The sequence below is a fragment of the Chlorocebus sabaeus genome, chromosome 9 (genome assembly GCF_047675955.1).
Source record: "Chlorocebus sabaeus isolate Y175 chromosome 9, mChlSab1.0.hap1, whole genome shotgun sequence".
Classification (NCBI taxonomy): Eukaryota; Metazoa; Chordata; class Mammalia; order Primates; family Cercopithecidae; genus Chlorocebus; species Chlorocebus sabaeus.
In genome coordinates this window covers 15,379,979-15,394,649 of record NC_132912.1, presented here as the reverse complement: position 1 = coordinate 15,394,649, position 14,671 = coordinate 15,379,979, and the positions used below count along the sequence as shown (strand labels likewise).

The 14,671-nt window shown below is 45.1% G+C and overlaps 1 protein-coding gene across 3 annotated transcripts in view; it reads left to right on the top strand.

Annotated features, from left to right (window-relative positions):
- The window catches only part of FAM171A1 (family with sequence similarity 171 member A1), a 145,844-nt gene that overhangs the window by 81,649 nt on the left and 49,524 nt on the right, over window positions 1–14,671 (top strand). For all 3 annotated transcript variants that reach the window (XM_037983359.2, XM_073018750.1, XM_037983360.2), the window contains exons 2-3: window positions 4,424–4,651; window positions 12,557–12,649. In XM_037983359.2, the coding sequence (XP_037839287.2) occupies window positions 4,424–4,651; window positions 12,557–12,649 (321 nt within the window). The remainder of the gene's footprint in view (window positions 1–4,423; window positions 4,652–12,556; window positions 12,650–14,671) is intronic.

The window sequence follows — 14,671 nt, the reverse complement described above, 5'->3', positions numbered from 1 at the left end:
GCTGTAAGGGTTACCGAATCATACTGACATTTGGTCCTCTCTGATCATACCAAGCAAAGAACTAAACAATCTCTTTTAAAGTATATAATTGTAGAACTTAAACTATGCTTCCCATGTTAGAAGAAATTCAAGTGGTAGAATCTAGAGCGTTGATTAGAGTGGAACTGCCCCTTTCTCTGTTTATTCATATTTTTTTTCCCTCAAATCTCAGCAGTTTTTGCCTTCTCAGCAAACAGTGAAGACCTTGTAATCCCAATTGTTAGTAAATGTTGCATTTCCATAAAATTGCATAAATCATCAATGCAGGATTTCTGCTCTGTGGTTTTTAATGCACCATGAGTTAATTTATGTTATAATTTAGCATACTACTTAGGTAAAGACTACACACTGGGTTCAGTGTATACTGCTCAGGTGATGGGTGCACCAAAATCTCACAAATCACCACTAAAGAACTTGCTCATGTAACCAAACACCACCTGCTCCCCAAAAACCTATGAAGAAAAAAAGGGACTACCATTTTATCCAGCAGTCCCACTAGTGGTATCTACCCAGAACAAAAAAAGTAACTATGTGAAAAAGATGCTTGCACATGCATGTTTATAGCAGCACAGTTTGCAATTGCAAAAAATATGGAAGCAGCCCAAATGCCCATCAGTCAATGAGTGGTTAAAGAAAATGTGGTATATATATACTATGGAATACTAATCAGCCATAAAAGGAGTGAAATAATTACATTTGCAGCAACCTGGATGGAATTGAAGACCATTATTCTAAGTGAAGTCACTCAGGAATGGAAAACCAAACATCGTATGTTCTCACTCATGAGTGGGAGCTAAGTTATGAGGATGCAAAGGCATAAGAATGATACAATGGACTTTGGGGACTCAGGGAAAAGGGTGGAAGAGGGTGAGGGATAAAAGACTACACACTGGGTACAGTGTACACTACTTGGGTGATGGGTGCACCAAAATCTCAGAAATCACCACTGAAGAACTTACTCATGTAACCAAACACCACCTGTTCCCCTAAAACCTATGGAAATAAATAAAAATTTAAAATTTAACAAAGGAATAGTATACTACTTGGGGACACAGAGGACCAAGTTAAATAAGAAAATGTGTGTGGGGGAACCGGGCGCGCTGGCTCACACCTGTAATCCTAGCACTTGGGGAGACCAAGGTGGGCGGATCACAAGGTCAAGAGATTGAGACTATCCTAGCCAACATGGTGAAACCCCATCTCTACTAAAAATACAAAAATTAGGTGGGTGTGGTGGTGGACGCTTGTGGTCCCAGCTACTCAGGTGGCTGAGGCAGGAGAATAACTTGAACCTGGGAGGCAAAGGTTGCAGTAAGCCAAGATCACGCCACTGCACTCCAGCCTAGCGACAGGGCGAAACTCTGTCTCAAAAAAAAAAAAAAAAAAAAAAAAAAAAGGAAAGAAAAGAAAGAAGAAAATGGGTGTGTGTGTGTCGTGCACATCCCGACTGGATTGGGGAGAATTGACTAAATGTATTCTGTAATATCATATCCTTGATTTTCATGATGCTGACTTGTGCCTTTTTGGGTACTAGTTTTCTCCTATAGTATGAAGTAGCCAAGGTTGGTTTCTGTAGCATTTATTTGTTCTTTCTAAAACATTTTAAGAGATTTATTTGGTACACACCCGTAGCTCAAAGCTCCTCAAAGGCAGGAGCATGCTTTAGCTAGGTCTGGGATTCTTTAGCTCTTGTCTTTGGTTATCTACACAAGAAATGTATCAAATCAGCATGTGGAAAAAATGGGTGAAAAATGACTGACTGAAATTTGCAGTACTGAAGTACGAATTTGCTTTAGTATCATGAGACAACTAGTTGGCAAGTTACCAAGGTGGAGATTCTCAAACCAAAAGAAGTTCTTCTCAATGTGGTTGCCCCAGTGTAGGACAGAACTCTGGATATAAAGGTATCAATACTCAGGCCAGGTGTGATGGCTCACGCCTGTAATCCCAGCACTTTGGGAGCTCGAGGCAGGTGGATCACCTGACGTCAGGAGTTCAAGAGCAGCCTCACCAACGTGGTGAAACCCTGTCTCTACTAAAAGTACAAAAAATTAGTAGGGCATGGTGGTGGATACCTGTAATCCCAGCTACTTGGGAGGCTGAGGCAGGAGAATTGCTTGAACCCAGGAGGCGGAGGTTACAGTGAGCTGAGATCACGCCATTGCACTCCAGCCTTGGTGACGAGTGAAACGCCATCTAAACAAACAAACAAAAAAAGATATGAATACTTTCTGAGAGGGTTGTCTCACCTGTCCCTTTTGTTTTATGTATTTCTTCTTTCTAACTCTCCTTTCTGAACCCCAAATCTGGTATCCCCAAGCAGCATGTTAGTGTTTACAATCATCATGATTGGAATGATGCAATTGCAGTAGCTTGTGTCGGTGCTTACTCCGCCAGGCATTACACTAAATGTTTCTACCTATATGTTCAGCTATGCGTGTTTATCATTCCCAGTTTGCAAATGGGGAAACTGAGGCCTAGAGACGATAAATAAACTGCCCAGGGCTACATGGCTGACACACGGTGGAGCTGAGATTCAAACCTCTGGTGAGAATTGCAGAACTCCAGAGTGTGTGCCGCTGGGCAGTACCTGCAAGGCTGACCCAGCCCCCCTTCCTCATCCTCTCTCTCAGGCTGCTCTGTACCCAGCCAGCCTGCAGCCATGGCTCATTGATGAGCACTCCACTGAGCCCCACTCTGGAAAGTGCTATGAACACGAGCCTCCTTGGCCACCTCCTCTTTGCTAGTCCTTGCCCCACCTTCCTATCCCAAGTCTTTCAGATCAGAGACAGCTCAAAAAGCATGGCACGTGGTGCCTGCAAGTGGCCAGGTGGACATACATCACCGGGCACCACCACCCCTATTTGTCTCTTCCTACGTAAACAAATAGGGTTTATGGGAGCAGGATGAACATCGGAGTTGCTCCCCCGCATAGTTCTGGAATCAGCACCCTTGACGTGATTGTTCGCCGGAGTCTGGTCTACCACCATCTCGGTCCTGGGTTATCACAGAGTCCTCTTAATTGAATGGTTATTCTCCAGCCTTACCTCTTCCTCAGCCCATTCTTCACCCAGAGCCACATGTTTCTGTAACATAAATTTGATCTCCACTCCCCTCTTAAAACTTTTGTGACTTCACATTGCCTTTAGAATAAATAATAATCCTTTTAGGGAGCTCATAAAGCCATGCGTGATCTGGCCTTAATTGCCTCTGCAACCTCCTACGCCTCTCACGCTCTCCATCCAGATTTCAGAACCTGCCATTGTTTCTCCAGGAAACATGGCGTCTTCCTGCCTCTGAGCCTCCATGCATGCTGTTCCCCCTCAGCCATGGTACTTCCCTGTTTACTCAGGCGTCCTCTCCTTCACTGTAGCTGTGTAGTTACAATTCTAGGCACAGAGTAAACGTTCAATAACTATCCCTTGCCTGAGTAAATGTAAGTTAGCCATTCTATTTTAATTTTTTAGCAATTTGTAACATTCTGTTTGTTTCCCACTTTCATGATCCGTTTTTGCCAATATTCCTAACTTGACTTCATCTGTCTTCAAATGTTTGCTTTTTTTTTTTTTTTTTTTAATTCTTTTCTAACTTTCTCTAGTTCTACTCTTTGGGTCCTCCCTTTTAACAGTAGTTTTCACTTCCTTTCAGTCTAGTCTTTGTGATTACTGGTGCACAATCCTGGGTTACTTCTGCCACATTTCCCAGGACTAAAGAAGATACGCCTATAAATACCACAGCCCACTGTGCCCTTATTATGGTAGCCCAAACCACATTGAAAGAATATTGTTGTCCAGGCACAGTGGGGCACACCTATAACCTCAGCACTCTCTCAAGATCGCTTGAGCTTGAGGAGTTTGAAACCAGCCTGTGCAACATGGCAAAACCCCATCTCTGCAAAAATTAGCCCAGTGTGGTGGCACACACTTGTAGTCCCAGCTACTCAGGAGGCTGAGGTGGGAGGATCAGTGGAGCCCAGGAGGTTGAGGCTGCAGTGAGCTGTGATCACGCCCCTGTACTCCAGCCTGTGCAACAGAGTGAAACTGTTTCAAAACACACACACACGGACACACACACACACACGAAGTGTTGCGTTGGTTGCCCAATGTCTTAAGGTATAGAATTTTTCTCTTGATCATGTGAGCAGGAAGGAGTAAAGAAGAAAGCAGTTTGGGACAGGCTGTGGTTTTGAAGAAAATGGGAAATCGTGTGAAGTAAAAAGCAGACCTCTAAGGAAAAAATGTCCCTGGTAAAAACTGCATATTTTGAGTGTCAACCTAGATGTCCTTACAGAGCCCTCCTTCCACCTCCCATCACAGTCATACCAGAGTTGCTGTGGATGTTTCCCATTGACAGCAGCTGTTCTTTGTGCTTTCTCTACCTCCAGAGGTGACGCTAAAAGTGCACGTCAGCGATGCCAGCACCCACCAGCCCGTAGCGGACGCGCTCATCGAGATCTTCACCAACCAGGCCTCCATCGCCTCTGGCACCTCGGGGACCGATGGTGTCGCCTTTATCAAGTTCCAATATAAGCTGGGCAGTCAGTTGATCGTCACCGCCTCGAAGCATGCCTACGTGCCAAACTCTGCCCCGTGGAAGCCAATCCGGTTACCTGGTAAGGCGTTCCTCATCTTTAACACAGAGGGCATTGGCCGGTGGGAGGATCACGTAAGGCCAGGAGTCTGAAATCAGCCTGGGCAACATAGTGAGGCTGCATCTCTACAAAAAATTTTATAATTAGCCAGGCATCGTGGTGTGCACCTGTAGTCCCAGCTACTCAAGAGGCTAAGGTGGGAGGATTGCTTGAGTCTGGGAGTTCGAGACTGCAGTGAGCCATGATCACACCACTGCACTCCAGCCTGGGCAACAGAACAAGACCCTGCTTCAAGAATAAAATGAAATAAAATAAAAACATATGGATCCCAGAACTCCACCATTCAATATGGGGAGGGGAATTTGCATTTTAACGAGCAAACCCCTCTCCGCCTCCACCAGATACTGTGAATAAAAATATTTAGCAAAGTTCGAGGCCACTCCTTTGTGAGCTATGGAAAGTGGATTTGATATAGATACAATGGAGATCATCTAGGAAAGTTCTTAAGAAAAGGGGACAAACCTGAGAGATATTAAGCAGGTCATGGGGAATGGACAGGAGAGAGGGAAGGAAAAGGATGAAATAGAAGGAATGTGAGTTGGACCTCAGGTTTTGGCTGGTGGTAGAGCAGGTGGTCCTGGCAGGAGCAAGCTGTGGAGTTTGGGAATTGGCTACACCACGTTTTCCCAAAGTTGGCTGCGCTGATGTCGTGGATTAAAGAAGTGTCCTCCCTTCCTCCCTCCCTCTGTGACTCCCTCTTCCCAAGCTTCAGGCTTCGGCAAAGATGCATGGAGCCTGGGGAAATGGGAGGAGAGGAACGGGTGTTGGGGTCATTGATTGTAAGCTAAGTTTAGGGTATATTTAGTTGAAATTGCCGCTGAGACACCAAGTGAGCATTTTCGGCCTTCAGTTTGAAATGAACTTGAGGTTCAAGAGAGAGATCTGGGCTAGAGGTTTAGTTTGGCTCATCATCAGTGTTAACTATGAGCTCCAGCAGAGAGTGGAAGACAGTGGACCTGTGACAGGACCCCGGGAGGGCCTGCACAACAGGACAGGTGGCCTTTACTAGGTTACGTCCAAGGGAACGTTGGAGTCGAGGCTGCAGTGAGCTGAGATGGTGCCACTGCACTCCAGCCTGGGTGACAGAACAAGACCCTGTCTCAAAAAATAATAAAATAAATTAAAATAAAGGAAGCATTTGACACTCCCATCATCCATGCTGAGATGTCACTGGAAATCACTGAGGGACATTTAGGCTGTCTCTGCCTGTTTCAGGAGAACAGCTGCACAAAGGCCATCAGTCAATTCTTGTTGTTCGCAGTAGTTATGGTCCATAGCCACCTCAAACATGGAGTGAGCAAATCCTGCTGAACCACTGCTACAAGGGAAATGCAGGGCTGGGTTCCTGCGAGCCTCTGGTCACAGCGTTTTCATGAGCTGATCAATAGTACATGCCTTTGTTTTATGTTGTCTTTGTTTAAAGAAATCTTATTTGATATGTAGATTGTTGATTCATTAGCATTGGACTCACAGCCCGTAGCACCATAACTCATGCCCCAACAAAGCTGATCGAACACACGTGTTTTCTCCATAAGGCACAGTCACAACCTTCTCCTGCTTAGGAATATTAGAGAGCACTACGCTAGGGGTCATTTGAAACGGTGGAATCAGCCTATAATCCCAGCAACTCTGGAGGCTGAGGCGAGAGGAGCTGGAATCCAGGATGTGGAGGCTGCAGTGAGCTGGGATGGAGCCACTGCACTCCAGCCAGGGTGACACAGCGAGACTGTCTCTAAAAATAAATAAGTAAATAGCAAAATCACCAACAGAATGCTTAAAAACGTGAAAAGCTGGACCCTGAATACATCTCGTAGTTACAAATAAGCTTTAGCAAATAGGAAGGTTTACAAATACAGAATTGGTGAATGATGAGCAGCTACTACATTTTGATCACATTCATTTTGACTCTGTTAACATGGTCTTTTGAGAAAAACCATTCCCATCATATCCGTTTTTTAATTTTTTTATTTTTTGAGACAGAGTCTCATTCTGTCGCCCAGGCTGGAGTGCAGTGGTATGATCTTGGCTCACTGCGATCTCCACCTCCCAGGTTCAAGAATTCTCCTGCCTCAGCCTCCCGAGTAGCTGGGATTATAGGAACGCACTACCACACCCCGCTAATTTTGTATTTTTAGTGGAGATGGGGTTTTGCCATGTTGGCCAGGCTGGTCTTGAACTCCTGACCTCAGGTGATCCACCTACCTCGGCCTCCCAAAGTGCTGGGATTACAGGCATGAGCCACTGTGCCCGGCTGATATCTGTACTATTACAAATGAATCAAGTCACAGGAATAATGAAGTTTCATTGAGTTTTGGACAAGACGTGAAGACACCTGGGTCCCAGGCCTGCCCACCCCTGGCTGGCCCCACACATATGGGCCCATCAACACTTTCTGAGTTTGTGTTTGTTTCTGAAATCCAGTTAATTGCTCTAAATAATTTCTAAGAATCTTCCCGTGTCTTTGGTTATTTTTCTGTGCTTGCCTTTTCAATATAATAAAGATACTCTGCATTAGTCCACTATAAAGAAATACCTGAGACTGGGTAGTTTAAGAAAAGAGGTGTAACTGGCCCACGGTTCAGGAGGACATACAGGAGGAATGGCATCTTCTGCTTCTGGGGAGGCTTCAGGAAGCTTCCAATCATTGCAGAAGACAAAGGGGGAGTGAGACATTTCACATGGCCAGAGCAGGAGAAAGAGAGAGAGGATAAAGGTGCTACACACCTTTAAACAACTAGATCTCGTGAGAACTCACTCACGATCACAAGAATAGCACCAGAAGATGGTGCTAAACCATTCATGAGAAACTGCCCCCATGATCCAATCACGTCCCATCAGGCCCCACCTCCAACACTGGGAGTTACAATTCGACATGAGATATGGGCAGGGACACAGATCCAAACCATGTTATACTCTTAACTAGAACTTAACAGGAAGCATCTCTAAAATTTAGACAATAAAGTTTAGCCTATTGTGAAAAGCAGAGTCAATTTGCTTTTGTGCGTATTTTTGGAGGTGAAGACTAACACTTCTGGTATTTCAGATAGCTGGACAAGGAAGCAAGAAGAGCTGGGAGCCTCTTCTAAAATATGTTGAAAATTTGAAACTAAAAAATGCCTTCTTTCCCACACGTGTGCAGCACACCGCTTGTGTGTACATGAGCATTCTTATGAAACCCGGAAATGCATTTCCTTTTTCATCCTTAACAATAGTTCCTGGAGGATGTTTTGAGGTTTTTTTCGCTTTCAAGGAAGGGAGGAGAGGGAGGAACCCAGCGTAAGGAAAACAGCCTCCGTCTGTGGCAGGCAGGCAAGAATAAACTTAGCCATAGGAGATGCAATCCATCCACTAAAGGCTGTCATTCTACATCTTAATTATTGCTGTCTCTGCAGCCATTGCCCTGGCCCAGGTCCTTAGCGATGGTCCAGGACTATGGCAATGGCCTCCAGCCAGGTTGTTCTACCCCTCAGACCACCCACAGTATGACTGAGCATGCATGTATTAAAATATATATGTCCAGTTCATGTATTAAAATATGTACCTGCCTAAAATTCTTCGATGGCCTCAGGGTGAAGTAAACATGACACAGAGCCTCCTCCCCTGGCCACCTCTCCCTTCCGTATGTCATGGTCGGCCACCCTGGGCAGTGTGTCATTCTGGGAAGGAGTCTGGCATTTCTACCCTGTCTGTGTTTGTCTGCATTGTTCTCTTAGCAAATTTGTCTTTTTTTTTTTTTTTGGAGATGGAGTCTCACTCTGTCACCCAGGCTGGAGTGCAGTGGTGCGATCTCAGCTCACTACAACCTCTGCTTCCTGGGTTCAAGTGATTCTCCTGCCTCACCATCCCAAGTAGCTGGGTTTACAGGTGCGCGCCACTACACCCGGCTAAGTTTTGTTTTTGTTTTGAGACAGAGTCTCACTCTGCCGCCAGGCTGGAGTACAGTGGCGCGATCTCAGCTCACTGCAACCTCCGCCTCCCGGGTTGAAGCGATTCTCCTGCCTCAGCCTGCCGAGTAGCTACGACTGTAGACGCCCGCCACCACGCTCAGCTAATTTTTGTATTTTTAGCAGAGACCGGGTTTCACCATGTTGGCCAGGATGGTCTCGATCTCTTGACCTTGTGATCCGCCCACGTTGGCCTCCTAAAGTGCTGAGATTACAGGCATGAGCCACCGCACCCGGCCGGTAAACTTTTCTTTTATCTGATAAAGCCCAGCCAGGCTGTTTTCTACCTCAAGAAATCTTCCTGCCCATCCTGGGTAGAATGAGATGTTCCTTTCCCTCTAGGTATCAAAAAAAAAAAAAATCTACTTGGTATGAAGAGCACCTCCAGACATCAGTCAGCCTCCTCTCTCTGATGGGAAAAAAGCAGCATTACCCACGGATCTCCATCCCTCTGCTGCCTCCACCCACCCGGCCACTGCGTTGACTACATCCCTAGTCCCTGTCCTCTGGCCCGGGGGGTCCCTGCCGGTACCAGGCTTGTTACAAGAAATCATGTGTTTTAGAATTCAAAGAAACAGTCTAAAAAAGTAAAATGAGAAATCATTTTTTTTCTCCTTTAGGAAATAAGGTCTGAGAAACAATTTGCCAGAGCAGCTGCCTTATATGTGAAAGTACCAAATATTTTAGGTGAGAAATATTTTCAAAACACACTGCGATGGTCTCGCACCTCTCAGGGGATGATCACAGGTGATTTTGGAGCTCCGAGTCCCCCACACCGGTCAGCTCAGAGGTGGTCAGGGCCTTGTAAATGTCTGCAGTCGCCACGGGAGCTCTGGAATGGAGCAGGAAGGCCCAGGCATCCTCACTTAGGAGGGCATGGAGTATAACCCTAGCCTGGGTTTTGAGGTGTGCTGCTTCCTGCCAGCAGCATCTGCTAGGACAATCCTGCCCTTTCCTCCTCGCCAGGAGTGCCCTGTGCCCTTAGATGAAAGGATCGCTGGTAATAGTTTACCTACGACATGCTCATGCAGCAATGACTAATTGCGGAATATTTCCTCACCCCTAAAACCCCGTACCCGTTAGCACTGACTCACTCTTTCTCACACATCCCAGCCCGTGGCAACCACTAATCTCCCCTCTGTCTCTCTAGATTTGCTTTTTCTGCACATCCATATAACTGGAATCTTGGAATACGTGGCCTTTTGTGTCTGGCGTCTTTCACTCAGCCGGATGTTTTCAAGATTCATCCATATTGTAGCATATGGCAGTACCACCTTCCCTTTCACGGGTGAATAATATTCCCTCATATAGACAACACCACACTTGATCCACTCACCAGCCAATAGACATTGATGTGTGTTGTCTCCACTTTTTGGCTGTTACGGATAATGCTGCTGCAAACATTGATGTGTGAGTTGCTGTATGAACGTAGGTTTTCAGTTCTCTTGGGTTTATACCTAGGAGTGGAATTGCTGGGTCATGGGGTCACTCTGTGTTTAATATTCAAGGAACTCCCAGGCTGTTTCTGTATCACCAAGGTGCTACTGTTGTCTTTTTCCTGGTACCTGTCCCATTCTGCTTGTCATACAGCTATTTGTTTCAAGTCTAGTCCCCTTACAATGCATAACTCTTGAAGGCACAGGCTGCTTCTAACACTGCTCTGTTCCACCCAGGATGTAGATCTGAGCCTTGTATATGATGATAGCTAAATAAATTGACTGTGTGGCAGATGAGTGAAAAGAGGTCACATCCACAGCCAACTCACTGGTGCCCTATGGCACTATTAAGAGCCAGCACTGCTTGACCGGGCACGGTGGCCCATGCCTGTAATCCCAGCACTTTGGGAGGCCGAGGTGGGCAGATCACTTGAGGCCAGGAGTTCAAGACCAGCCTGGCCAACATGGCGAAACTCCATCACTGCTAAAACACAATTAGCCAGGCATGGTGATGCACGCCTGTAATTGCAGCTACTCAGGAGGCTGAGGCAGGAGAATCGCTTGAATATGGGAGGCAGAGGCTGCAGTGAGCCAAGATTGCACCACTGCATTCCAGCCTGGGTAACAAGAACGAAACTCCATCTCAAAAAAAAAAAAAAAAAAAAAAAGGGCCAGTGCTGTGAAGCGACTGATCATCTTAGCGCTTACCTTCTAGATCCTGATGTTTTCCCAGAACGTCGTTTACCTCTCTAGGCCAACTTTTCCATGTCTCAGAGTGGTTGAGAACTCCAGAGTTTAAATCCTAGCCCTGGCATTTATTAGCTGTGGGATATTGGGCGAGTTACTTCCTCATCTATAAACCTGTTTCCTTACCTGTGAAATGGGCGTGTTAATAATACCTACTTCAGGTGCCGGGCACGTTGGCTGATGCCTGTAATCCTAGCACTTGGGGAGGCCAAGGCAGATGGATCACTTGAGGTCAGGAGTTTGAAACCAGCCTGGCCAACATAGTGAAACCTTGTCTCTACTAAAAATATTTTTTTAAAAAATTAGCTGGGCATGGTGGCAGGTGCCTCCAATCCCAGCTACTCAGGAGGCTGAGGCCAGAGAAGCACTTGAACCTGGGAGGCGGAGATTGCAGTGAGCCGAGATCACACCTTTGCACTCCAGCCTGGGCAACAAGAGTGAAACTCCATCTCAGAAATAATAATAATAATGCCTACTTCATAGAGCTGTTTTGAGGCTTAAATAAATTACTGGAATTAAAGCACTTTAATGTTTGGCTTGTTAATAAACGTTCAGTAATGTGAGTGATGATTATTATTCTATAATGCATTTATTTGTTTTTCTCTTAAATTCATATGTTTTACCCAGAAATGTGTGGGGTTTCTAAAATTTTTTAGAAATCCAGGTACTTAAGCAAGAGTTTTGAAATAGCATAACTTGGCTAGGTGCAGTGGCTCATGCCTGTAATCCCAGGACTTTGGAGGGCAAAGATGGGAAGGATTGCTTGAGCCCAGGAGTTTGAGACTAACCTGGGCAACATAGAGAGACCCCGTCGCTACAAAAAATTTTAAAAATTAGCTGGGTGCCGTGGTGCACGCCCGTGATCCCAGCTATTTGAGAGACTAAGGCAACAGGGATACTTGAACCTGGGAGGTTGAGGCTGCAGTGAGCTCTAACCGTGCCACTGCACTCCAGCCTAAGTGACAGAGTGAGGCCCCGTCGCAAAAAAATAAAAATGAAAAGCACAATTTCTATCATGTTATTACTTCCCAGGGTTGGGGGAATATTCTTTTACCATGAGGTACACATTAACCTAGACACATATTTTTAAAGCCATTTTTAATGTTAACATCTAACATTATATATTCTAAATTCATGTAGTGTATACGTGATAACTTTCATATACTCCTAATGTGAAGAGGCTCAGTTACTTTGCTGAAAACTTATGGCCGGGCGCAGTGACTCACGCCTGTAATCCCAACACTTTGGGAGGCCGAGGCCGGTGGATCACGAGGTCAGGAGTTCGAGACCAGCCTCGCCAACACAGTGAAACCCTGTCTCTACTAAAAATACAAAAATTAGCTGAACATGGTGGCAGGTGCCTGTAATGTCAGCTACTCGGGAGGCCGAGGCAGGAGAGTCACTTGAACCCGGGAGGCAAAGGTTAGAGTGAGCTGAGATCGCGCCACTGCATTCCAGCCTGGGTGACAGAGCGAGACTCTGTCTCGGAAAAAAGAAAAAAAAAAAGAAAACTTCTAACAAATGAAAAAAGTTGACCATTATAGGGCAAGTAATTGTTATATGAGACATTGCAATACACTTACAGCATTTTGAAGATCTGTTGCTAATCTAACTAAATATTAATCTTATTAATTGATTTGAAATCAGAAAATACAAAAACTGCAGAGTATCCCAAAAATTAGAGCGGGCACTTAAAAGTAAATATAAAATCCCCTTCTATCCATTTCTTTTTCCTGCAGTATTTTCTTCTCTGAGCCTTGGCCTGCTTCCAGAACGCTCTGCCACTCTAATGGTATATGAAGATGTCGTCCAAATAGTATCAGGATTCCAAGGTATGTTTAATATTTTTTCAGTTTTTATTGTTATTTTGGACGGATGCATTATTGTATACGTTTATGGTATACAGTGTGATGTGATGTCTGTGTACAAGGTGGATTGATTAAATCAAGCACATTAACCCATCTATCACCTCACTTACCTAACATTTTTTATAGTGAGACATTTGAAATTTACTCTTTTCATTATTTTTGGTATGTTTAATAATTAAAAAGAGAAACAACAGTCAGTTTTGGGCCACCTACTAAAATCTTATGGCTCATGCCTGTCATCCCAGCACTTTGGGAAGCCGAGGTGGGTGGATCATTTGAGGTCAGGCATTGGAGACCAACCTGGCCAACATGATGAAACACCATCTCTACTAAAAATACAAAAAAAAAAAAAAAAGCAACAACAACAAACTTAGCCAGGCATGCTGGCACGTGCCTGTATTCCCAGCCACTTTGGAGGCTGAGGCAGGAGAATCGCTTAAACCTTGGAGGTAGAGGTTGCAGTAATCCAAGATCGCACCACTGCACTCCAGCCTGGGTGACAGAGTGAGACTTCATCTCAAAAAAAAAAAAAAAAAAAAAAAAAATTCTTACATGGAATCCATTTATTTATTTATTTATTTTTTATTATACCTTAAGTTCTAGGGTACATGTGCGCAACATGCGGGTTTGTTACGTCTGTATACATGTGCCATGTTGGTGTGCTGCACCCATTAACTCGTCATTTACATTAGGTATATCTCCTAATGCTATCCCTCCCCACTCCCCCCTCCCCCCTCCCCACAACAGGCCCCGGTGTGTGATGTTCCCCTTCCTGTGTCCAAGTGATCTCATTGTTCAATTCCCACCTATGAGTGAGAACATGCGGTGTTTGGTTTTCTGTTCTTGCGATAGTTTGCTGAGAATGATGGTTTCCAGCTGCATCCATGTCCCTACAAAGGACATGAACTCATGCTTTTTATGGCTGCATAGTATTCCATGGTGTATATGTGCCACATTTCCTTAATCCAGTCTGTCACTGATGGACATTTGGGTTGGTTCCAAGTATTTGCTATTGTGAATAGTGCTGCAATAAACATACGTGTGCATGTGTCTTATAGCAGCATGATTTATAATCCTTTGGGTATATACCCAGTAATGGGATGGCTGGGTCAAATGGTATGTCTAGTTCTAGGTCCTTGAGGAATCGCCACACTGTCTTCCACAATGGTTGAACTAGTTTACAGTCCCACCAACAGTGTAAAAGTGTTCCTATTTCTCCACAGCCTCTCCAGCACCTGTTGTTTCCTGACTTTTTAATGATCGCCATTCTAACTGGTGCGAGACGGTATCTTATTGTGGTTTTGATCTGCATTTCTCTGATGCCTCCTGCTCCCTTTCTTAAGAGGACACGGTGGTGTCCTGCTGCAGTTTCTCTGCCCCACCGTGAACCCCTTCACATTCTCATTGGAGCCCATTCCTTATCGCCTCCTCTCACACCTCCCCGCATTTATGCTGAGTCTTTCATCTCTTCTAGTTCTTTCTCAGCTCTCAAAATCACTGAAGGCTTTGCTATTCAGATCAAAACCCTTCTAAAGCCCTATTTCTCCTTCAAGTCACAATCTTCTCCCGAACCTTGGAGATACCTCCCCTCACCATGCACATGTCTTTAAACTCCCTTTTACGCTGCCTCACATGATCTTTAGAAATCCCTCTTGCTGAGCTCAGCAGAGCTAGAGTTACATGACCTAGTGGCCACTTCTCCTTCCTGACTTCCCTGCGGCTTCACCACCCTATCCGGTCCCACCTTCCTGGATGTCTTCATCCTTTCTCTGGCCGTCTCTCCATTCATTGCTTCTCAATCTCCTTCATGGTTTCTTCCTGCCCTGCCTATCTCTTATTCCAAAAATAGCTTTCCACTCCAGCTGCCTTTTCTGTGAGGACCCCCAGAGCTGCTGTCTTTATCTGGAGCATTTCTCACTTAAATAATTTCATAGCAACCTCCTGCCTAATCACTCTGACATCAGACTCTCTGCACCCACAGCCATA